This window comes from Drosophila grimshawi, unplaced genomic scaffold, assembly GCF_018153295.1.
Source record: "Drosophila grimshawi isolate 15287-2541.00 unplaced genomic scaffold, ASM1815329v1 contig_1377, whole genome shotgun sequence".
NCBI classification, from domain to species: domain Eukaryota; kingdom Metazoa; phylum Arthropoda; class Insecta; order Diptera; family Drosophilidae; genus Drosophila; species Drosophila grimshawi.
The window spans coordinates 13,199,341-13,226,075 of record NW_025062900.1 but is presented as its reverse complement, the minus strand read 5'-3'; the positions used below and the strand labels follow the sequence as shown (position 1 = coordinate 13,226,075).

Genomic DNA, 26,735 nt, shown 5'->3' with positions numbered 1-26,735 from the left:
TGTGCGCTGCTCAGCTTAGAGTCAAGTTTTCCAGGCCGTTTGCAAATCTCGAGTAAAATCATCTAAGTAATGCAAACAGAGTAAATATTTATGGGCAAGACTCGCATAAGCCATGTTATGGCACTGCTAAGCCATAATTCAAATGCCAGCCCAGGAGATGCAGCTACTCAGCACATATACATACCTAAATATGTAGGAGTGTTGTGCGTATGCGTGTGTGTGAAGCACAATGAGGATGCTATATTTAGGAATGTGTCAGAGAGCATTTCGCGGCCCCAAAAATCAGAAAAGCTACAGAGAAACGACTGCAGCTGTTGGAATTCATATGCAAATGTAGCCGGGGCGGCTCTTTTGTTGCTGTTCCTGTAGCAATTTTATTTTTTTTTTGCTGCTCGTTTTTGTAGTTTTAGAGCCAGAAGCAAGTTTCGGGCGTAACGACTATGCGAAACTGGCAACTGCGAAAACCAAAAAAAATTTCAATAATTCAACAGCGCAAAGCGGAAAAAGTCACTCGTTGAACGATGCGGATGAAATTTTAATGAAATACAGATTCATGCCCACTACACAAAAACACACACACACACACTCACATACACACACAGCAACGTTGCAGTCAGGGTCGTTAATAGACAATAACATGGCGCACTGACACACACACTCACACACACACACACACAGCGACTACTGACATAACGAAAGCAGTGCTTGTAACGCCTAAAAGATTGCAACATATTTGCAATTAAACGCAGATACATAACCACACACACAAGCAGACCCAAATACACACACACACACACAAACACACACAGACTTCATACAACCCAAATACATATATCGAAATGATTTTTGGCACTGTGTCCTGCACATGTTGCAGCTGCTGTTGTCGCATGCTGACAACATAAGCGCTTAAAAGTGTGCTATGAAAATTAATTTGCCACACAACTCCGCTTTCCTAATATATATCATTTTGCTATATGTGTACGAGTATATTATATATATATATATATTTGTACATATTATTAGCACGAGTTGCGCTTGACAACCAAAGCCAAACACAAGCATTCAATGGACCAAAAGTGTTGAGTGAGTGCATTAAAGATTGTCTGCTCTTTAATTTTGTTATAATCGAAATAAGCTAAAAGTCTCAACCGATTAGTCAGCGATAACAAAGAGCTTTAGTGTGAGACAAATTCAGTCATTCGGATAATACAATAGAATAGGTTATTCGATATAATAATAGAAAATCATTTTTAGATTTACTACAAATGTGGTATCTGACTGGAGCTTGTTTTCGGATAAGGGCAGCTTTGGCTTTAGGTTTTGGTCAAATAAGATGTTTGATGGTATTCTCGATAGCGTTTTTATTAAGTCATCAAATTGGGCTTTTAGTGGCCAATATTACTTGCAATCTGGTGCAATTGCTGTTGGGCAGTGAGCCATAGAAATGTCTGGAAACCAAAAGTACTTTTTATGTTGTCTAAAAGCCAACTTCAACTTTCACATTTAAATGGCGTTACAATCGTTTTGGACTGAAGATTCTGTGTAGTTGCTAAATCAATAACAGCTAAAAGGTTGAGTGTTTGCATATGCAAAATAGGCCTATAAAAACCGAAGCCGAAGTATCCATAAAGAGTAAGTAACCGCTTGGACTGTTGCATGATGGGTCAGTGGTTGCCACAATGTCGACAAAGTTGCAACCCTGCTGCTCATTAATTCCAATTGCCAGCACTCTTAGCAGAATTTCGGTATTCAGTACTCACATTCACTTCACTATTCGCATTCCACTTGGTAAAGGCAAACATTTTTTGGCACGGCGCCCGCTGTCTTGTTTACATATCATCTTACGAGGCGTGAATGTGGGGGGGAAGGGGCTGTGTTACGAGTGCATTGTCTACAGGTAATTAAAGCCAGTGAATCGTCTCGCAAAATTTGCATATGCCACATGCAACGTAGAGCTTGCCACACGTGAGAAATGCCAAATGTTCTCTACGTAAGTCATGTTATTTGATTGTCCAAGGCAATCATATATCTCTTTGTCTGTGTGCGGTGTGTGTTTTTAGGTATTGAATGTTATTTATTCGTCCGTTTAAACCGAAATTGCTCCGACTGACCAGGGGTTTATTGGCGCATTTGTGGCATTTGATTTGCGGCCATTTAAGTGAATATAAATAAAATTACAACGGTCGTTTTTGGAAGGAGAGTGTTCCCTAAATCGTATACGCTTCAATATCGCAGACGAAGCAACAAATCATTGAAATATATTGTTTATTCAGAAAGCAATGAGATTAAGAAGTATTTGTTTGTTGAAAAAATACATCATTTTATAAAATTATTTAAATTAAATATCGCTTATCGACTGAAGTCCAACAACCATTTGAAAAACAACCAATGAAGTTTTTTCACGTCGGGAGTGTTTGACAGTTAGATAATGTTCTGAAAATAATATTGACAAATATTTAGCTAAACAAAGAGTGTATGCTCAACAGATACATTGACAAAAGTGATTTGCAGAACGGCACAAGAAATTTGTATGCCCATAAAAATGTCAAATGCAATTGAGATCTGTGGGGAGCTCGATATAATTTGTGTCTTTTTAAATGCTTTTTATTGTCGACGACAACAACGGCGACAACAATCAGGACACACACACACACATATATATATATATATATAATCGAATAATGGGATGGTCTTACACATACGAACGCAGACACACACGTACACATACTGATATTAAATGGGCAAACATTGAAGATAAATGTTAGCAAAGCAGGCAGAAAAGAAAGCGACAGCGGGCAAAAAACGCAGTGAGCCAAAAATCGAAAATGAATTTAAATGTGGCTTCGTAATAAACGAGATGCGTTTATCTTGTCCAAAAGATAGGAACTTTGTGTGTGACTGTGTGTTAGTCAATGAATTATACAAGGGAAATTCAATTTAGTTAGCCATGGAGTGTGCACCAAAAAAAATGGGCAAACTCAAGAGTCGTTCAGTGCCGCAGATTGTCACTTAATTGTGAGATGTCATTGAAAAATGGCTAGGCAGGGGAATGGGGATAGCTGGGTATTCAATATGTCACTTGCAATTACGACAACGGTAAGAACAATAAAAAAAAAGAAACAACGACCAGCCTGACAAACAATTACGACAACAACACAAAAAATTGGACGATTCTCCTGTGGGGCCGGCTGACCAGCTCCAACATGCACATGATGAAGAGCTTGTGAAGGGCCGAGAGATAGAAGGAGAAAGTGGAAGCAGCAGCGGATCGTATGCCACAGGCGACAGTTTGAGTAATTATTGAGACTGCAATTTTGGACTGGCAATTCGTGTTGCTATTGTTGTTGTTTTTTTTTTGGCAGCCAACGCGTAATTGAAAATTAAATTGCTGTCCGATGACAATCTCTGAAATGGGCTGTGGGACAAATGTAAAAGGAGGCTGTGCACTTGAGCGTTAACGATTTGATTCAGTCGTAATGCCACAGAACTCAGCAGCCCTGACTGGTCAGCTTTGAAGGGACCCATTAGCTCAGGGACAGCAAATTGCATTGAAATGTATCCAACAGATTTTTAATCAACGACAAATTGCAACAAAATGAGGAAATCACTAATTGAACTAAGAAATGAAAGACAAATCAAATGTATTGTGATATAATATAACACATAGACAATATATAAAATTTCTATTGTCCAAGTAATCGACTTATAAATGGCAAAGATATATAATTGGGAGGATCAAATTATGAAAAATAAGATAATCTATCATTCAAATAATTCTAATTTAATCGCAATCAAATAATTTGCGAATCCGAATTGTCAATTTGAGAAAACCAACGCTTAACTTCCTAAAGCAATTTAATAATACTTTAATATTTAAGATTTCAGGGAAGAGATGAAAATGAAATGGACAATTATGTTCATCTTGTGCAGTCAGGCAATTAAAGCTAATGCAGTTGCTAAGCTCAATCTCAATGCCGTCATCTGGCTAATTCGTGCTTTGGTCTTTGACTACCCAGTCTACATGTTTTTACACCTTTCGGAGCTCCTTTTTACCTTTCTAACACGTTATTTGCCATTTTCATTTTCACATTCATGACGTTGTTTTTTCGCTGTTCGCTTTGTGTTTTTCACATTTTTGGCGTCCGCCATTTTGCCGCACAGTTTTTCCACTATTTTTCAGCTAATTTACCGTGGCCGTTGTTTTTGTGCAAGCCATGTAATATAGGCGAGATAGAAAGCGACTATATACATCTAAATGTATATATATATATATACACATATATAATATGTACTATAAGTGCTTTCTACATATATATCTATGACTCTCTTAGAGACTTGAGTGGCCACTCAGCAAGTGCAAAAAAGATGAGAGAAATGAAAGAGTGGGCGCTGAATATAATAAATTTTAGCCAACATTCGCTTTTGCTGTTTCCTTTTGTGTTTTTCTTTTATTTTTTTTTAAAACCATTTTCCTCGGTACACAGATTTTTCTTTGTGCACAGTTTTGTTTAATTTCTGCATTTTGAATTCCCTGTAATTTCGAAATGGGAAGGGACGGCTATTATAGGATTTGCAAATGCAGGTAAGAAACAGCTACAAACCAATCTCAATATCCAATAAGCACAAAATTGTATTTTTATTATTAAAATTGTGTGCTTCTAAAAGCAAAGGGTATTTGCGATGCGAGCACGCTCAACTAAAAGTTTTCTGTTATAACATTCTGTTTTGTAACTTTTTTTTTTTATAGTCAAATAATTGCACTGCGTTAAGTTTTTTAATTCGTTGCTCGCTCGTCAAGCGCGAGCGAAGGAAACTTTAAAGCCGCAGCTTGAACCACTCGACTTCCGCCTTGCCGCACCACAGCTCACCTTGAGCCACTGGATGTTGCACTTTTATGACACACATTGCGGGTTGCCTTTTGCCTTTACACAACATTTGGCAAACGGTTTTTGGCTTGGGGGTGTGGCGGGGCTGGCGGTTGTCTATCGGCGTGGGTGATTCTCTGTCTGAGCTTGCCAAGCTTTTTCGGGGCGTCGCATTATCAGGCCGATACAAATGCACATTATGCGCTTCCGATTTGCTGTTGTTCTTGTCAGTTATGGCATCAGTTATCGCAACAAAATGAGGTTAGCTGTGGGAAATGTTGCACGAACGCAAACCCAACGAAACAGAATGCCACGTTTTTGTCGTCCACTTGCGGCTAGTGGGACAATTGAAGCTATTGACTTTGGCAGCAGCCGTTCAAGATGAGGCACCAAAATTCAAGATAAACTAAAATCTTAAATTCACAGATTTTTTACAAAATTTACTTAAACTGATTGAACTTTTTTCAGCAAGTTGGAATTCACCTATAGCAGAATTTTTCCATTTGTCAATTTATCAAGAATGTCAAGAGCTCCTACTTAAATTTGTTCACAGCCAGTTGGTGCTTTTTACAATATACGCCAATAAATCAAACTAATGGCAAACATTTATAGCGGGGCATTTCAAATATTGCGTTACGAATACCATTTGAATTTGAATTTACATGAGAAAGTTTCTGCACTCTGAGCATAATGATTATTTTCGGACTGCTTGGAAAAGGGCACTTAAAAGTGATTTTGAAGCACAAAAAAAAGTATTTTAATATATTATATATATGACAAAAATATATGTATATATACATATATAAGTTTTGATTTTTAGGCATAAGTCAAGTATGCCTTCTCCATTGAAAGGTTTCTCAAATAAATCAACACATTTACTTGAAGTCAAATTGGAATAAGCACAATTCATATAAATATCAAATAATATATATAGACATACATCCGATGACCAATCGCAATGAAGAGACGGCGGTGCAGCTGTCCATCGACCAGATTGTTGTCGCTGTAAACAGTGAGGATCCGGAGCAACAGTTTCTGGGCATGCAGGAGGCACGTAAGATGGTCAGTGGCGGTGACATACCCATTGATTTAATGATTGGCCGTGGCATCGTGCCCACTTTCATACAATTTCTACAGCACAACGATAAGTATGTTAAAGCTAATCGAATTTCAATTTCTTTCTCTCAATATTTTTCACTGACTGAGCTAGCAATAGGCTGCAGTTTGAGGCCGCCTGGGCTTTGACCAACATCACGTCGGGCACAACGGAACAGACGCACTACGTCATCCAGATGAATGCAGTGCCGCATTTCATTACCCTTCTACAATCGCCTTATATGGATCTAGTCGAGCAGGCCGTTTGGGCGCTGAGCAACATTGCCGGCGATGGTGCTGCGGCACGAGACATTGTGATCCAGCACAATGTCATCGATGGCATTTTGCCCCTGATCAGTAATGAGACGCCACTCTCTTTGTTGCGCAAAATTGTCTGGTTAATGTCGAATTTGTGCCGCAACAATATTCCATCGCCGCCCTTTGGCCAGGTCAGGCGTCTGCTTCCCGTGTTCTCGCAAATGCTTCTCAGCCAGGACATACCGATTCTGATCGACGCCTGCAGTTCTCTCGTCAATGTTGCGGATGCTGAAAATAACGGAATTCAGGCAGTAATCGATGCGGAAGCAGTGCCACGCCTGGTCCACTTACTGCAATCTAGCGATTTCCGTATCATTGCCCTTGCATTACACATCATTGGCAACATTGCTTTTGGCACAGATCAACAGGTCAGCTAAGATGTCAAAAATTGAAAACCTGAAATCTAGGAAATCGCCAGATAGTTTTTCGAAAAACCCTTCCAAAAATTAGAAAATGACCATTCTAAATTTCAGGTTTATTTCTTTTCCGAGCATACAATTAAGTTAATATTACGTGCCACTATCAACATTTCAGACCGATTCGCTCATTAGCGCAGGCGGTCTGACCAAGCTTGGTCTGTTGTTGCAACACTCCAACGGCCATATTGTTCAGGAGACAGCGTGGATTATCAGCAATATTACGGCTGGCAGCCAAACGCAGATTCAGGCTGTCATAGATGCGGGCATCTTTCAGCAGATACGCCATTTGCTGGAGAAGGGTAATGTCAAGGCACAAAAAAATGCCGCCTGGACAGTGACCAATACAATCTTATCGGGCACCTCCGAGCAAGTTTTAAATCTTATAGAGAATCAGAAGATAATCAAACCATATATTGATTTGCTCGAGATAAACACCTATCCGGCCATCATCAATGTGGTGCTATTGGGTCTAGAGAAGCTCTTTCGATTCTCCGAGCAAATCTGTGGCACTGAGAATCTATGCCTAATGGTCGAGGATCTGAGTGGTCTCGATAAGCTGAAAGCGTTGCTGTTCCACGAAAAGGAGTACATTAAAAGGATTGCCTATATCATCATATATATCTACTTCAAGACCACATAATCAACATTAACGATTTTAAATATTTTAAATTTGTTGTGGTGCATTTCCACATTGTGTTATGGCTTATAGATTCGAGTTCGAGTATACATACACACATAATGCCATCATTGATTTATATTTAGGCTTTTAATACTTATGGCATGTATATATATGCGAATATCTCAACACACTACACCACTCTGAGTTTTTCCAAGCCACGCAATTCTAAAGCAAGGCTCTAAGAAATATAATAAATTAGAATACGGGAAATTATGAGCGATGATAAGAGACTTCTCCCATTTTAAATGGAAGATAAAGATAAACAAATTATATGTTAAATATTAAACAGAACAGAATATCAAAATATTTAATTAAATATATTACACAGTGTTAGTATGTAGAGTGTTTAATTAATTATTCGATTTTTTCAGCTTTCCCTTTTTAACTAATTAACATATATATTAATATGTTAATGTAACATTCCATAAATAAAACAAATCACACATATTTAATGATTGCTTATTTAAATTAAAAATGAGTTTGTACTGAAAACGTTTCACTTCAGAATATTTATATCTTGCGCAAAGAAAAAAAGAATCCTTATAGTTTATGTAATTTTCGATATGTTGGGGCATGCCTAGGTTTTGGAGAGATAAAAACAGCTGACATTTAGAATGCAAATAGCACATGCAACAGTTAGGCTTATAACTAAGATAAAATTGTTAAGAAATACACACACACGCACACACATACAAATAATGACAATCGGGCAACCAATTGAGTTGGATCCGGATTTACCTCGATGTGCTCACAGACGCAGATGCCCTCCTCGCAGTAGGCGCACAGCTGCCACTTGCGCCCGTTGCCCAGACCCTTGAACAGCAGTTGCGGCTCATCGCTGACCAGCGGCTCGTATTGCGTCTGCTGGAATTGGAGTTCGCGCAGCTGACGCTTGAGGCCGCTGGTGACGCCGCCTCCTTCATTGCTGCTGGCGTCGCTATGCTCGAAGGCATCGCTGCGACGCATGCGATAAACGCTGCACTTGCGCTCGAGCGGTCCACTTGGCGGCTGCATCGCCTCGTCCTCGTCGTCGGCTTCCGCTGAGGTCAACGGTTGACGCTCCGCCGAATCGTGCGGCTCCTCGTCATCATCAGCGCGTCGCAGCTTGACGACGGCAGCGGCTGCCTCCGCTGCCGCTGCATGACCCGGCGAGGCCATGGGCGTGGCTGGCGTTACAATGATCGCATCATGATGTCCAGCAAATATGGACAGCTCCGCTTGGGCGGCAGCGGCAGCAGCTGCTGCTGATGTGCTGGGCATGCCCAAGCCCAGACCTAGTTCGGCTGGCGACGTTGGCGGTGTTGCCTCCATTTGTGATACCAACGGCAGCGTTGCCGTTGCCGATTTGTGCAGCTTACCGGTCGCTGATGTCGCCGCTGCGGCTGCTGCTGCCGCTGCCGCTGGATGGAAGCCAGCGCTGCTGCCGCTGTGCCGATGCACAAGTTTCGGTGAGACGCGTCCGTGTGAGGAGGCAAACTGTTGATAGGGCGTCTGGATGGGTGCCGCATGCAGATGACTATGATGCATATGACTATGGCCATGGCCATGATGGGCATGACCATGCCCCTGCCCCGTCATCTGGACATGTGTATGCGAATGCATGCGCAACTGTAGCACCGACTGCGTATCGCTGCCCGCCTCCTCGATGGGCAGCAGCGAGCGGGATTGCGTGTAGGTGGCGCTCAGCTTTCGTCCCTGGGGCTGTGGGGCGCGTAGATAGCTTGTGGGCAGCTGATGGAATTGGCGCGACTGGCTGGGTGTTGGCGTTGAGGCGCCACCGGCATCGGTAGCCGAACCGGCCGCTTTCGGTGGATGTAGTTTCGCTTGTATCAATTTATTCTTCTTCTCCTGTCGCTGCCGTTGACGCGCCTGGCGCGAGGCCAGCGAGGCGCCACCCGCAGCTGCATACATTTTTGCTGTCTGCTTTTCACTTAGATTTAACTCTAGTTACACACTAAATTTATACACTTATTTAACATTCGCTTGGAATATTAATTGTATTTATATATATATATATCTTATTTTTGTTTCGTGTTCAGTTTCAACTCAATTTTCTACGCCTCTAACACCAATTTGCAAATTCTCTAATCTTACTAAGCAGTTCTAAACTTCATTTGCACTTGTCTAATTTTTTAAATCTGAATTTTTGTTATTCTAAACTCACATAAAACTGCAAAATGTTGTCTTTAGCAATTCTAACCCCCTTTAATGCTTCGAACTATCAGTTCTTCAATTTCAATCAAGCAGTTCTAACTCACTTTATACAAAACATAATATCATTGTAGCAATGTAAGCCGCACTCTTAGCAAGCTTTATCTAAATGTGCAACAATTTTGAGTTGCTCATGTAAAGAGTGTTGTAAAATAAATGTTAAAATTCTTAGCAAAAGTTTCGTTAATGTTTGTTTTTCTTGTTGATGTCTGTCCCTGTAAATATGCCTAATTCGCAGTGACTTTCAATTTTAAAATGCTGTGCAATTCGTTTTTTTTTTGTCTGTTTCATTTAGCTCTTTTAGTGTAGTTTTTCTTTGTTATTTTGCTTTTTTTGTCTTTCTTTTTTGTTTGTTTGTTTGTTTGTTGGGTGTCTGTATTGACAAAAATGATTGTACTTTGGATTACTTGCTTAAGCTTCAACCGAGTGACATATAAAAATCGTTTGAAATAAACCTTTTTGAAACCATCAAAAGTAAATATTTTTTGTTGGTTTAACAATCTTTAAATATAAACTATTTTCGGATCGGAACTGAAGAAACTAATTCACATAACTTAGGCTAGGGAATACATTTTTGCTTTGTTGTTGTTGGTTGTTGGTTGTTGTTGGTTTTGGTTTATCAAAAAATATATGTATATATATGTCAAAAAATTTGGTGTCTATTTAAAAATATGTTTCTATGTTGGGCTTTTGTTTCTTTTTTTTTACAAATACTTTTTTCTACTCTCTGATTATAAACATTTAAAAAATATGCTCTGCTCACAATCGAATTGCATACTTTCGGGGCGTATTGTCTGTGTGTATCCTTTGTTGTAGCTGTACTTCTTCGCTCGGTCCATATGATAAAAATAAATTTAATTAACATTTATATATTTATATTAATTTTTAGTTTTTCATTTTTTTTTTGTTTTATCGTTTGTTCGGTTTGTCTTGCTAAAAGCTGCCTGGATTATAATTATTATATATAAAATGTACTATACATTTAAGAATATATATATTTGATTGATATTTGTCTAACTAGTGTTCATTAGAGTACAAAAAGCGCTTAAACCTTAAAGCACACACATACACAATTTATTAGAATATTTTCTAACATTTTTGAGTTAATTCTTTTTCTTATAATTTTTGCAGCTGATCTAAATGGAAGCGTCCTAAAGCCCGTTTTTCATTAAATTTCCTATTTAGTTTTCTATGTTTTTCTTTTTCTTTTTCTTTTGCGCCCAACTCACACTCATGTACAGCTTTTTGGCCAGTTGAAATACACACACATAACGATTGATAATCCTTATTTCACAGCAGCTCGTCTACATTTTCAACTTGTTTGTTTCTGTTGTACTTTAAATTATAATTCAAATTTTGCTGTTATTTTGATATTCGGCATTGCACATTGTTTTGTATAGATTTCGCTTGGCTTTATCTAAACTTATATATAACGACGGAATTTCTGCAAGGAACACGACGATAATTGATAAAAACTGTTCTTAAAATAATATAAATATATGGTAGACGCATATCTAGAATGTTACAATCTATAAGCTGAAATATGTGTTTTAAATTGGTGTACAGAGTAAGGAGTATTATTTATTATTTAGTATAAATATCATTAAGGGATCTTAAAAATACATCGCTATTGCAAAGTTCTCATTGGCATGCCCCAAAATGTAGATAATTACATAAAATATATCGGAAAAATTAAAAATATACAGAATACTTCTAAGTATTTGAAAACTGTTTAAATAAAAATCAAGATAACAAGCTAAAATGTCACGAGGCTGACCGAAGAATATCAAAGTTTTTATAATATATAAAAAGCTTTTTATTTTCGCTTTTCTCAATTGCATACACTTACAAACTCAACCATCATTAATCAATTTCACAACTCGTTATGGATGATTTGTTGAAAAAGGAAAGTAAAGCGAAAAAAAAAAACCGTTGAAAACAATTTTCACAATCAACACACCCATGGCCACACCCTTTTCAAAAGTCATCAAACAATAAAATGTGCAAACTTTTTTATTTTGACTTTCACTTCAAGTTCGTTGATAAAACTCAACAGCAGTGAAAGGAAAACTAAATCTCATCTTGTGGCAAAAAAGACGAGGAGATTTTCGATCCCGAAACTTCTGTGTGTAAAATCACAGTCATAACACAAATTTAACAATGCGCGAAATGTGGTCGGCAGCAGTTGAAAGATTAAACTATAGATGACAGTTATCGGAATGCAGTAAAACTATGTTAGTGTTTGCCCGATTGCAACGATTTACCTTACACGTTTGCTGCTGTTTTATTTAGCTGTGACTTGTTTACATTTATATCAATGTTACTGCTGATATTTTCATGTTTTTGAAAATATTTCGTTGAGTTGTATTTATTTCACGTTGTTTGCTGCTGTTTATTTTAATATGGGAAACATGCAATGTTGTCGTAAACACGCAAATTAAAAACGTTTTGGTTTCAGTATTTGGCTTAGTGCTGGCCACCCTAACCTTAACCTAACCATTTGCCATTGCGAGGCCTGTCCTGCACAACATTCAGGGTTATAATAAATGCTTACATACAAGCCAGAACAACAACTCAACGCCTTCAATGATATCGTCTTCTGTTTGCTGTATTTATTTTTCTGTTGTTCAGTGTAACTTGGTCAACTGCAAATGCTTGCTAAGTGACGGCAATGTTTAGGCGCTTAAAACACTTTGATGGGCGTGTGGTTTATATAACAATTTGTTGATGCCTTTTGGCCCGACACACGCACTCAAGGCTAATTAAAACTCAGACCCCGGCAACGCCTCTGCATTAAATACGACGGCCTTAGCCAAAACCGATGACGAGCACTATAGCTATACGACTTTTTTTGTGTTTAGCAACTTTGCCAGCTGCCCAAGTACGATAAATGATAGTTGGCCCAAATGCGCTGACGTGTTGTGGCTCCTTTTTAATGAGAGTAGTTTAATATTGATTTACATAAATTAGCCTTAAGGTTCATATACAACAAATTTGTATTCTATTATATATAAAAGCTAATGTATACAAAATAAATATTTGTTTTAAGTTTCTATAGCAAGTGTGGGCGCCAGGTCATTGCAAGAAATATTTTTAATCTCGCAAAAAAATAAAAATGTTATAAATAAAAAAATATAATTTATTGAGTTTGGAATAATCTTTTGAAATTTGATAGGTATATTTTGGGTAAAAAGAGATTGTTGTGTGTAAGTGGATCAAAACTAGAATTGAAAGACTGTAGAGCTGGGAAGCTCAAAGTTTGGCTTGTTTATTCTATAGAAATAAAGAAATAGAATACAAAACTATAAAAGAAATGCTAAAATTTAATTTAAAGATTAAATATTTGTGAAGGTTAGAGACATTATATTTATTTAGCAAATATAGTAAATATTTTTTTGGGTAATTTTGTGTGGCAATTTATAGAAGTGGAGCTTTGAGCGGCCTGACAATTGTTTAAATATACGTATCTTGCGTGCTGACCACTAATTAAAGTGGGACCTAGGGTAATACGAATTTAGATGACAGCAATTAATACAACGAAATGGCATTCAACAGCATTTGGGTGGCTACCAAAAATCAATACAATTGCAAACTAATAACAATTTGTTGGCCCACACAGAAGGCGTTGGCCAAAACTCAGGCCGACCACTAAGTAAGCCGATATGAAATAACATGACGCTAAATTATGCAAGTTGGCTAATTACAGTCTGATGCTGCTGTTGGTCAGGCGTGTGTCATTATGGTTAAAATATACCCTCGGTCCCTTTCCCGACAACAGCCCAACAGCTACACGCAATATAAACCGAAATGAATGAGTCAACTTGTGCATAGTTACGCAAATCGAGCAAGCCGACTGGTCGCTGGAGACATTCTATCAGGAGTCTGCCCGTTCGAGTCAGACAACGCGGCGTATACGTCATGCGGCTGGCAAAGGAACAGCAAGGCAGCGAAAGGTAGAAAGCAGCCCAAGCGATTTCGCTTTATTCATTCATGGCCCATGAATATCTAACAGCCAAACACACACAATCCTCTTTTCCCCACACACATACGTAGCACAAACAAGTCAAAAACGTGGGGGCTGTTCCAAAAATCTGACACATTTCACATTCTCATAAAATGAACAAGAAAATTTAAATGCTGATTATCTGCAGCTGTACGAATTATACAACCATTTTGAGATTAATTTAATGGATGCTTATAAAAATCGGACATGCCTGGGTGATTTTGTGTGGATTGCGTATTGTGGAACACATGCGATTAAGTCATTTATGCGTCAGTTTACCCGGGTGTGCAATATGCATACACGCTCTCTCTCTCTCTCTCTCTGTCTCTCTCTCTCTCTCTTATGCAAACACATACACACACACAGAAATACACACTCACACACACACAAACTCTTATAAGCAGGCGGTGCCCAAACAGGGACCTGGCAATGCTTGCCGTCAGACCGCACACACACAAAGAGAGAGCGAGAGAGAGAGAGATGGTGATAGAGTGTGGGAGAGAGACACATACAAGTGGCAGCTGTGGCACGTAAAGTTGTCTACGCAGCAGCAGCAACAGTGGCGGCATTTTGCGATGTCTGTCGCTGCCACATTTGGCTTTTGTGTGCGCTTGTTGAGATTGAAATTAAAATTTAAATTTATTTTCTGTTTGATTTTTGTGGCGTGGCCAGTGCTGTCTCTGTTGCCACTCGCCAAGCGCCACAGAATGCTGCACATAGCGGAAATAGTTACAATTTGAAAGTAAGCTAGAGTGAATATAGGTTAAATATAATTATGTCTGGCAATAGTTGAAGACAATGAATAAGTCTAAGCCATTTCTAACTGAAAACATTAACAATAATTGAATTTTATCCTAGATATGTTGTATTTAGTGTTTAGATTATGGAAGAGAGATTCAAGATCCAGATTCCATGAGAATTTATTATTTATTTATTTTAAGATTATGATTACATTTATTTAAGATTATGAAAAGTCCCCGCGAAAGTTAAGGCTATGCCAAATGACTAAATTAAATCTAGTCCAATTTCAATATTGTATGCAAAAGTACCAGGTTATTGACTCTTCAACTGATTGTTTTCATGATTCTTCGCTTGTCTGTCTATTTTTCAATATTCCTTGGCGTCTCACTGATGAGACAGCACAAGAGAGAAAGACCAAAAGAGAGGGATATATTGCGAACTCATTGACAGCACTCGAGGGCGTCAAAATTTTGTAGAATTTACTACAAACAATTTCAGAGCCATTGCCATGCAAATTTGTCAATAAAATTGCCATACACAGACATACACACACACACACATACACAGACATACACACACTAAAATATGGAGACAGACGTGCTAAGGGGACTTTGAAATTGAATGGCTGACAGGCATATGTATGCGCTCGTCCTTAAATGGAGTAAGTCGGAAATGTTTGTAACCAGCGCGAGCCGGAAATATTATTGATTATCGCAACGTTAAACGTTTATTTTCCCTTTAGACTATTATTATTATTATTATATCATTTCCATTTATTAGAACATTCTTTTTCTTTTGCTGGTGGCACGCGTTACATGTGCAAGAAAACATATCAATTTGATAGCAACTATTTGGGGGCCAGTAAGCCAGAAATCGTCTCCCTCTTGGGCCATTTTGGGTATTTTTGGCAAAGAACTCGTTTGATTTCTTATGTAAGTGGAGCAAGTGGCGAAACGCAACTCGCAGCTGCTACTGCTGCTCCTGTTGTTGTTATTGTTGGTGCTGCCTTAATAAGCAGCTATCTACACCGCCTTACCCTCTCCCGCCATCTGTCTGCCCTTATTTCAGCTGTTTGCCTGGCTGACTACTTCCGTTTCCGTTCGCGTTTTTTCAATTTTTTTTTCTCGTCGTCAACACTTGAGGCAGACAGCTAGTTGGCAAGGGCGCAACTTGCAGCAGGGGAGGGTGCGGCAATAGTGGCTGCTGTCATTCATAAGTTTTTTTTAGTTTTGATATAAAATTTAGGCACATTTTTAATTAAAGTGTTGGCCGAACAACTGACTGACTAACTGACTGGCATGAATGGATAGCAGTTTAGGCACACCCTTGAACATTGCCTTCAACTCTGCCTGGGTCACGTTTGACAATGACATTGAGTACACACAAATAGTTGCTACAATTCAGCATTGCTAGTCAATTGCTACCTACTAAATGTTAGACTTGTTAAAGTCTGATCAGATTTATATACAACTTAAACTCTAAGAGCAAGTGCTAAAATGTTTTGTATTTGAATCAAGTTAAGTCTCAATCAAATCATTTCAATATTGAATATGATGATAGAGTATCTCATGGAATGGAATTTGATTTTGGCATTTATGATAAATTGTTTGGCCAAATACGAAACGATTGTAATTAAATTCAATGAATAAATCAATAAAAGCAAATATGTGTTGAGGTCCGCCCGCTGCGTATATTATTTGATATTAATTGCTATAACAATGTCTACTTAAGTTTGCTATATTATAAATAATTAAAGGTTACTTGAGGGCAATGCTGGCATACAACCATTCCAAGGCCAAAACGATAAACATCGTTTATTTAAAACTGATTCCCCTACACTGCCAAATGGGTGTATACTTAATTTCGAAATATCGATTACCTTTCGCCTGCTGGCCATGGAGTGTATACATAATATAATTTGCTATCACGTTTGCTTAATTGAAGCCGTTAGGGGCAATGTGGCGTCGAATGGACGCCAGATTAAGACAAAGTACCCATGCCACGGCTGTGGAGCAATAAGTAATAGAGGAGCGGCAACAAGCAGAATAGGTAAAACATCTCATAAGGGCAACAACAACAGTCACATGGAGATACACATAAATTGCAACACCACAATACCACCAAGCACCCAGGCAGGCACCCAGGCAGGCACCCAGGCAGGCACCCAGGCAGTCACCCAGGCAGGCAGGCAAGAAGTGTTGCTCTGCTAAAAGCGCCCAGTGGGGCGACCCTTTATGCCCGGCTGTGCCACGCCTCTTGGGGCGGAGTGTTGGTCGTTTAACCATTTGGTCAGTTTAAAGCGCACATTGCGCTCGCTGCAAAATGGCATAAAGAACGCTGGGAAGCGACTCGGTTTATTGCCTTTTATGTGCAGGCTTAATGGCTACATTTGGCGCCCGGTCCCCCATTGCAGCTTGCAACTGAAATAAAGTTGCAGCTGTTGTTCACTTGCCACAGTCATAGTTGCATTTAGAGCTTACAGTTGCAGTTGATCACAATAAGCAACAGTTTCGAGTTTTACACAAAAAATGTTGCCTGCTTATCCGAGTAATAAAAGACAAACGACATTTACGAGTTTCTAAAACCTTGGGCACATAAAAAACAATTGAAACTTGTGTACAACTGAATTTTTAATTAACTTTCTAACGCTCTAGTTAGCACACAACATATTTCACTAAATCCCTAACTAACTAATTAGCTAACTAAGAAAATTTGTAAACCTTTGATTTAAGAGAAACTGAGATATAAGATCAAATATAAACATGATCGGTTGAACCAATTCACTAGAATGGTTCTGTAAATATTTCGACTTTTATGCTTCCCACAGAAATTGCCATTAAAATAATCAGTGAAAGCATTAAGTTGGTATTTTCTTTCATTAAATAAGGAATAATAATTTTTGGACAATTTTAATTACAGAGAATTTTCATTTCCTATCAAAAGCGAAACAGTGAAGCATTATACATATATCAATCTAATGAGTAATAAATAACTACACAGAGAGTAGAGAGATTTCTGTTTTATACAAATACTTGTCCGCCGGCCTGCACAACTCCCGCAAAAAGTTTGTTTTATTTTTCCAACTGAAAAACAGTTGCACTCGAGAGTTAGACTTAGAGATAGAGAGAGAAAGAACCTGAATTGTGTCTCACATTTTTAGCTGACCCCTTTGTTCTTTGTGTGGGTGTTGAAGAGACTCGGAATTTATTTTGCATCGTTTTGCATTCAGAAAATTTGGCAATTTATTTTGCTTTGTGTATTGAGGTCAGTTTTGTCGGACCCTTCGCTTTGTGTTGACCAATAAAAAATGAGGTTAGTTTTGTTTAGACAGGCATGACCCAGAGACAAAATACAATCGCCAACAAGCCGAGCAAGATAAAATATTATGCATAACCACACAAAGACAAAAAAAAAACAGTCGAGAAGCAAAAAACAAAAGGCCTTACGATATGGGTCAGCAGAAAATGCTTGACATATTGGCACACTTGGTGTATGATTGATTTTTCATGGTCTCCACCCTTATCATGTTGACCCTACTCTAATGGTCGTTGCTAAAAATATGCTTGTAATTAATAGTGAACCCAACTTGTTGATTCGATACGCCCCAAATCAGTGACAACAAATAAAGCTTGCCGGCCCCAAAACGGCATGCGACATGATAATGCCACAATATGGACATTGTAGCAGACAGAGAATGAAAGAAAAGAGACAGAGACAGAGACAACCCTCAACTATACAAATAAATTGCTGTGTAAATACATCAAACAACAACAAAACTGAACCTAAAAACATCGTCATTGTCATTTTTATCTACTACACAGCATGTCCTTCATGCCCTTCAGTCACCAACACTTCCCCTTGTCAGCCCCGTCAAATACCCCCCAACGAATTGACAATGCTAACTGCCAGTCAAAGTCATCGCAGGCAGCCAGGTAAAAATCGGAAAAGCAACGCGTTATGCAAATGTTAAATGGTAAATGGTAAATGGAAATTTCTATCTTGTTGACGCTTTTGCTGTACATTCAACATTGCAAATGTCATGTTGACCCGACCCATTCTTCCAAACTGCTACCCCGTTCAAAACATGATATAAATAACAATATGTACATATATATATATACATATGTATATGTGTATGTAATGGCCTAGAATACACATGAATTCGTGCATCAATCTGAGTCAGATAAATCAATTTGATTAAAGTATTTGCTATGCGGGTTTCTTAAAATCCATTTATCTGCCCGATATGTATTGCAAATATTGACCTATTACATTTAAATTCAAGGCCTGATTTTTATTGAAAAGTAGTACAATAAAGGCTCGAACAGAAGGGTCCGTTAAAAACGTCGAAGAACATAAATTATCAGTTTCAAAATTATTGAAACGATGTGGTCAAAAAACAAATTTACTCATTAATTAAAATTTAAATAGTGTTTAACTTACGCAATCTCCAAAATATAAATCAAAAAAAAAACCCAATAAAATAATTGTGAATAAATAGAAAATAAATAAATATTATATATTAAATTATTATATTAATTAAAATTACATATGAAAGTGAATACAGCATAAATAAATCACTAACCAAAATTGTGATAATAAATTCCAACATTCTAAAAATGCAAAATACCACAAATAATTTTCGTTTTACTCTCAGAACTGTTATATAGATCATAAATCGAGTCTATTTGTCTGTTCTGCAGTCAGGCTTTGCATAATCCAAAAGAAACCGACCAGACAGATTTCGAGACGGAATAATTGAATACAACGCTTGACCTCAAAATGTATCTGTGGCTGTGTGCGATTTGTATCTATGAGTGTGCTGCTTGTTTTTGTTTATGCTGATTGTGAGATTTCCATATATGTCTGTGTGCGTGTGTGTGTTTGAGTGGAAATGAAGTGCGCTTCAAGTGCCATCAGCGTCATTGCCAATTGGTAGTCGGCTTAGTGCGAGTACTCAGAGCCTGCCACATGCCGCATGCAAAGTGCCAACTGCCGCCCACCTGCGTCTTTTGGGAGCACATAACCCAATTAGTTGAGACCGGCCACGACATATGCCAATTCATTTTCGGCATTAGCCAGACGACAAGCTTTTGGATTTGGACACAGTCCACAGTTGAGGGCTGAAAGAAGCAGCTGTCATATTTGTACATTTGCATTTACGTCACGCTTTTTATTTTAATTATTTTCTATAACATAATTTTCACATTTTAAATGCAGACGAGAAATGCAAAATGCATAAGATAAAAGACAAAAGTCTCGCAAATGCAAATGAACAAGTGAGAAAGAACAAGGACTAAAATGAAATGAAATAAAATGACCCTGGCAGCATTGGAGGGCAGGACACACACTTGAGCCTGAGGTTGTAAAAAGAAAAACTAGTCAGAAGATTCGAGCGAAGGATGTGCAACTAGAAAATACCCTGTAAGTAAGTCTAAAGTAGTCACATATGAATGATCATTTTCTTTCTTGAGTCATAGCTTTAGGAAGTATGAAACAAATATATTATATATGCAAATATATTATATATGATTATACAAAAACAAATAGATACACAATGATAAAAAAAAAAACATGAAAACGACTTTAAATACTCATAGAATATATTCATAGCAATTTGAATTCATATAAATTTTAATAACATACTTTTACTTTGCAATTTTAATGCTAGCGTATAAGAGAAATAAGAGAAAAAAAATTCAAGTAGCGGCTTAGAGTGTTTGCTTCCTGGCACACAACAACACACTCACACATACACACACACAGTCACACACACAGACAACACACTCACACACTCACACAATCACTCACACCAACAGCAGTGTCAACAGCCTGCTTGCTTGTTTGTGGGTGAGTACGTATGTGTGTGTGTGTGTGCGTGTGTCTACGCGTGTGTGTGTTGGTTGCGCTCATAAGTAGGCTACAACAGCGTCTTTGCTAAGGTTGGGGGAGAGGGTAAGGGGTTAGGCGCTTCGCAGCTCAATGAAAACAAAGCAACACTTAAAAGCTAAAGCAAACGTAAAGCGACTCGCAAGGGGGAAAAAAGGGTTACGCGACGTAAAAATAAAAAATGGTGGGTTGAGGGAAGGCAGGTTGAGTTAGCTTTTTGGTTACTTTATTGAGTAAACCGATGCATAGTCTACGCTCTGTGAATTAGGTGCTTACTCATTATGACTTGTTGGCAGTTTTAGCAGAGACAAAGAGATGCGTTTTTTTTAAAGTCACTGTAGTACTGGTGATCCTCGAATAAGCAAACGCACAATATATGGTAAGCATCAGAATGATAAATAGTCGTTGGTTCAATTGTTTTGGAAATAAAATAATTATATTTTGTATGCAAAGCGATTCTCTTAGAGAAACGCTAAGAGGGAGTTGATGCCACTCAAAAGAGACAAGAGGATTTGATAGAAAAGGTTTTTATCGTATTTCAAAAAATTGTATATGCTGTTCATATGAATAATGAACTTTCTATACAGTGAAGACTATATACATATGCTGCAAAGCTTTTGAAAATATTAATTTAGCAAGTTTTTCTATAGCGCTCCTGCTTTCTGGCTTCAGCATATAGTGCATATGAATTATGTAGGCACAATTTTAGTTAAAGTAAAAACTTAGGACATGTAAAGCTGTACGAAGTTTCACTGTTTAATTATGAAAGAAGTGTTTTATAGGGTGCACATTGGCTGACGTTTATTTACTTCCAGAAATGTTAACTGCTGTTGTCTTAGGCCACGTTCTCTCCAATCCTTTTACTGCCAGTCCGGGGGCTTAAATGCAAATTCAAGTTAATAAATGACTGGGCCATCAGCATATCTTCGCGCAAGCTGAGGCCATAAACAACCCGAAATCGCAAAACGCAGAGCCCAATGGGCTCAAAACACACAGACCGAGGCTGATTCATTAAAAAACATTTGCTATTGCCCCAGCTCCGATGTCGATAAGCGTAAATTTGCCAAATACAAATAATCTTTTTGTCTGTTGTAGATGGCCTAATCCGTGACAAGATTAAAATCTCAACAAACAAAATGCGTAACCTGATAAATATGCCAGCTATAAAATCTAACGAGCTGCCTTTAATTTAGATTTCCAATTTGAGAGCGCTTGCATTTGTTTTTTTCTTCCTTTTTTGGTCTTTCAGTTCATATGCAAAAAGTGAGAATAACAAGAGGAGAATCAACTAACTGGGCTCATATACCCAGTTGGTAGCTGCCAAGTTGTTACGGCGCATATATTTTTATGACCCCATTGCAAGAATCTTAACACTCACTGGGAGGAGAGAAGCGGAAGGCTGAGTGAAATTGGGCTTTCCAGCGATGGGCTCCATTTCAAGTTGTGCAAAGTTTTTAAGTGCTGCACATTGCCTGATTGGCTGCCAGTGCCTGTGATTTAAGCTAATTGCCTTCATTGCTGACTTGACCAAGAGGAGCGAGAAGAGCATCAAAAATTGCAGCGTAGTGAGCACTTTGCATTTGATTGCAAGCCTGTTAGTGCATTATTTTATATAGGTTTTTATTTCAAGTGCCGTATATTGAAGAAGCGTAATACTAACAAACCAACTTTAAATAATGAAAGTATAATAAATATATTCTCTTGAATTTACAAGACTCTTTTTTTTTTTGAATAAAATTAGCATGGCTGAACTAGTTAAAATTTCAACTGTCATTGAAACAAATAGTTGGCAGTGAAAGTGGCAAGGAGAGTTGGCTAAATCTAATAAGTTAGCCAGCAGAAGCGTGAAGCACAACGCAAACAAACTGTGCCTCATTTATCTCAGCCGCAAAAATGTCTGCCATATTTCATTTTAAATGCAGCACCTGCAGCTCAGACAGTCTCCTGCCACAGAAACAGCCTCGAAAAGGACACAAGAAAGTAAGGCTAACACATAGAGATAGAGAGCGGGAGAGGGAGAGAGCGAAATGTTGAAAACAAAATGTCAACGATAGGAAGTTGAGCACACAGAAAAACAAGTAAGCGAAGCCAAACCTTGATGTCTAACAATTTCCAAATACTCTTGAATATATATAATTCGATTTGTAGTTGAAGCTGGCTGAATTTGGGTAATGTTTTATGCAAATGCAAATAATGCGATTTACTTGCCACATGTACCACAAATGCATCTAACGAAACACTGAATTTCTATAAGATTGTTTTAGACATGTTTAGAAGCCAAAATTGGGTTTGCTTCAAATTTTGCTGTACATTTTCAGTTCTTCTTTACATAAGAGAAATAAAATCAGATTACGTTTGCTATAGTTCGATTGGCCCAGCCAAAGATTTTACTTTAAGGTAATACATACTTAATTTTTATAAGATTGTTTTCAACACAGAAATAAGATCTGGTTATTTATGACACAGTTTCTTTTACCTAACCTAGGAGTCTACTTTATTGCAATATATAATGATATAATTAATTATTTATATTAGATATTTCTCGACACTCTTGCAACACTCTCTGCTAATGTATGAATCGAGTATCCAAGCCACTGTCTACAGCAGCATCTGGAATTAACAACATCAACATACAGTTAACTAAAACAGGCAAACATAACACACACTTACACACATTCAATGCGGGACACAGGCAGTTTTTTAATGTCTGCGACAAGTGAGAGGCAAACATCTCTAATAACATTAAGTAGTTAGTTGGCGCATCATTTGAATTATGGCCACGTTCGCCAACGCAGGCGGCACGTTGTGTGGTTGCCACACACAACCACAAAAATCCCGCCCACACCTCAGGCATGTCAGCTAGAAATCTTGACTGGCCAAAGCACACACAACCACACACACATCCAGAAACACATATGAGTGTTTAATTTGTGTGTTGTTGTGTCCGGGCTACTTTGCACTATTTTGGCTGCTCGGCCATGTGGCTAAAATTGAATTTTGAAATATGGTTCGCATGCACGAAATGACCAAAAAAATAAAAAAAAAGAACAGAATAAGCAAAACAAATATTCCTTGAAGGTCGACTGACCAAAGACTCGGCACCGCAAAACGTGGGCACCAAGGTCAAACATTGCATTAAAACCTATTTTTTTTTCTTTGTTCCTTAAAGTCACTCAAATAAATATCATATTACATATAAAATCATTTTACATCAGAAGAGTCTTCTGATTTAAGAAATGAGAGAGATTCAAAATATTTTACAACAATGCTTATATTAATATTGGAAATAGGATACAGACTTCTGATCTAAGATAGGAAACCAAATTAAATGATTTTAATATTAATATTTATTTTAGTAATGGAAATGAGAATCTGATGTATTTCAAAGATTCCCAAAAAACTTGAATTACTTGGATCTATTGACATCCTCAAAGTCGCCTAATAGCGACTATTTCAACGATCGATTATTGAAAATATTTTGTTAAAATAATAATCAAACTTTTCCCTTTTCCATACAGCATATTTAGTTTCAAGGATTTTTATCGCACTCACTCAAATTATATGTGTTGAGTATTATATATAGTATGTATATCATTATCAGAGTGTTGGAAATTGCGCCTGCACGTGCTTTAAACTTGCCACGCTGCCAAAAAGGCCAAAGGTAAGGCAAGTTGGTGTGACAAACACACAAAAACATACATACACAGACACACCCACCCCTTAAACCAGACCCAAAGCTATGTTCAACACTTGAAAAACAGTCGAGTGGGAAGTTGAGAGGGGAGGCGGAGAGCATGTGCTGACAAACAACAGGAACCTGAACAAAGTTGTCACAACTAGCTGCTGGCAGTAACAGAAGATATGGGAATCTTATGGCAAACAAACAAAAATTTTCACATTTGCATTTGTTGTTTTGCTTATGTTTTATTTATTTTTAATGCCTCGCACTGAAGTGCAGACCCCTAATTAAGTGGCAGATATTAGCGTAATTGGTACAAAATGGGGGCGAGGCGAACATAATAAAAGTGCCGGGAGGCGCATGGCGTATACGCAATGTGGGTCGAGCTATGCTGCGGGCTCAGCGACTTATAATTTGCAATTAATGGAGTCAAAATAAAGTACAATCGATGCACGATTTTTATTCGCGTATCCTTTGTGTGGGTAATTAACTCATTTAACAACCGCCAACTGCCCTCCCCTATAAGCAGATATACCAATGTATATATGTATGTATATAAGTAATCACTTTCCGCATTGGCTGTGGCTGCCACAGTTGCGGCTGTCATTATCATTTTTCACGCAGTTTTGTTGAATTTGTTGTTGCTATGGTTTGTTGTTGCTGTTGTTGTTGCTATTTGCTGTTTGCTGACTGTTGTGGTTATTATAAATGTTGTTGTTGCCACTGACATGTGGCAGCGTTATCCGCCATCTCTTCATATTCCATTTGCTTTGTAACACATTTATTTTTAGGTGTTTGCTTATTTTGCACGTTTGCTTTTATTATTTTTCATATTGCATGCAATCTGCAATTTTCGGGGATTATATAAAAGTAAGGTTTAAAATTGGAATAACCGTTGCTTAAAACTGTTTCCCAAATTTTACGTATTTTTTTTTAAATGTATTATATTTTTCGAATTATTTTTTAAATTGTAATTATTTTGATTTTACTAGAAGTATACGCATAAGACTTAATATACCCGTTTCCGAGTCATATTTAATAAAGAGTCTGATCAATTTTTGGTCATATTTATATACCAATATTCTAGAACTTTAAAATTCATAATCATTTTTTAAGAGTCATATCAACTGACTAATTTGAAGTGACATTTGTGTAACAAAATGTTATATTCTTAAGATTGTTAAATAATATGACCAAATTATATTTTCTCAAAATATATATAAAATAACTTAAGTTGTCAACGATAAATTAATGGATTTTTATTTGTGAGAGATTTTATGTGTGTTTATTTATTATTATTTGCGCATTAAACGCAAATTTATTACTATCTAGTTTTTTTTTCTTCATTTTAATCATTTTAACAGATTTAAATAAATATAGATGATTTATTAATTAACATGCAATTTATTAAATAAACATAATTAAATGAATATTTGATAGGCATTCAACGAGTTATTGAGATTTATGAATAAAGGAATTGTTATTTTTTATTTATTTGTTAATTTCGATCATTTTTTTATTTATTTTTTTTTTAATTTTATATATACAAATTTAATTTGATATTATTTCAATTCAATTATTTATTTTTTATTGACAATATGTATATTATATTTATTTGTCTGATTCAAAATTAAAACATTGAAATTGCATTAGTATGTTAAAGATATATAATTATTTTTCATCGAAATATGGATTCGTACTATTTGTGCTCGAAGTAAAATGGACACATGACAATCAAAATTGCATATTATTATGTTGTATTATCTGTGTTGTATTTTCATATTTTATTGATTGCATTTCACTGCTTGGATTTCTGTTGTTGTTGTTGTTGTCTGCATGGTGACAGTTGTCACTCAAGCGTCGCCATTGGCCAGGACGACATTGATGGCTTTTTAAAGATATTGTATGAGCAAATTGCTGAAATTTGCTGTAGTTGCTTATTATTGTGTATAACGGGTAAATACAAATTTATTTTTACGTATTCGCTTTAATATTGGCCATACATTTGCACTGTAATTGAAGCATTATTAATGAATAATGCACAGGACTCGCATCGGCAGCCATATTCGTATTGTTGAATTATTAACGTGATTTCTTGTTGTAAGGCGATTTTTTAATACACAAAATTATTGCTAAGGCATTTAATAACTCAATTGCGGATTGGCGAATTGCACTTTGAATTGCACTGAATTGAACAACATGCGTTTATTTTAATTAGTAGAAAAAGTGTAGAAATTTCTTGTTGTTTTTATAGTATTTTATAAATAGTTATATATATATATTTGTTGTTGTTGTTTGTTAGGCAAAGGGCAACGCGACGTGCAAAGTGCAGGCGAGAACACGGACCCAGCCTCGTAACAAGACTCCCAATGCAAAGTCCTGCTGCGGCAACTGCTGCGGCTGCTGCTGCTGCTGCTGCTACTGACGTCGCGACGACAACGGCGACGACGACAGCGAGACACGCGCGGGGTACTACAACAAAAACACGACTGAGCCGTCCAACGGCCAGCAACGAATTACAGATACGAAATTGAAAGCGAACCCGATACCAATGCCGAGGATGGCAATGTCGTCGTGTCTCAGGTTGAACGAAATTGAAAGCCGTCCCACACGAAGTGGGTCGCTCGGTTGCTCTGCATTGCAGCAGCAGCAGCAGCAGTGACAGAGCGAGCGCTTTGTTTACATGTCACACACATACACACAGACGTACAATCAAACGAACACGAAGCTGTGCGTCAGGTAACTTAACGAGCGATAAACGAGTCAGCCAAGGCTCGTTAAAAGCTCAATGCATGCTCTCAGTCAGCTGTGTGTGGGCGTTGCATGCGTACGCTTC

At 37.6% G+C, this 26,735-nt stretch overlaps 2 protein-coding genes across 4 annotated transcripts in view; one reads left to right on the top strand and one right to left on the bottom strand.

Annotated features, from left to right (window-relative positions):
- The window catches only part of LOC6561712 (probable serine/threonine-protein kinase nek3), a 46,884-nt gene extending 20,624 nt beyond the window's left edge, over positions 1 to 26,260 (bottom strand). The window contains exon 1 of one of the 2 annotated variants that reach the window (XM_043214653.1): positions 26,246 to 26,260. Coding sequence is in view for 1 of the 2 variants with exons in the window: in XM_032736684.2 (XP_032592575.1) it covers positions 8,115 to 9,287 (1,173 nt within the window). In the remaining variant the exon portion in view is untranslated. Of the gene's footprint in view, positions 1 to 8,114; positions 9,303 to 26,245 lie in introns of those variants that run through there. The other variant, XM_032736684.2, reaches the window with a different exon arrangement.
- Positions 5,787 to 7,671, top strand: LOC6562044 (importin subunit alpha). 2 transcript variants are annotated; one of them, XM_032736688.2, is made up of 3 exons: positions 5,787 to 6,013; positions 6,082 to 6,646; positions 6,813 to 7,671. In XM_032736688.2, exons 1-3 carry the CDS (start codon positions 5,811 to 5,813, stop codon positions 7,335 to 7,337), a joined length of 1,293 nt encoding a protein of 430 aa, XP_032592579.1. In that variant the 5' UTR covers positions 5,787 to 5,810; the 3' UTR covers positions 7,338 to 7,671. The 2 variants fall into 2 exon arrangements, with proteins under 2 accessions (XP_032592579.1, XP_001988308.1); XM_001988272.3 differs by having other exon boundaries at positions 6,076 to 6,646.
- Positions 26,261 to 26,735: the final 475 nt, after the last annotated feature.

Bases quoted from the DNA above. Each gene is read 5' to 3' on its own strand.
- LOC6562044 (XM_001988272.3), top strand. From the start codon at position 5,811: ATGACCAATCGCAATGAAGAGACGGCGGTGCAGCTGTCCATCGACCAG. The intron at 6,014-6,075 runs GTATGTTAAAGC...TGACTGAGCTAG, and splicing joins TTTCTACAGCACAACGATAA to CAATAGGCTGCAGTTTGAGG. The intron at 6,647-6,812 runs GTCAGCTAAGAT...TCAACATTTCAG, and splicing joins CTTTTGGCACAGATCAACAG to ACCGATTCGCTCATTAGCGC.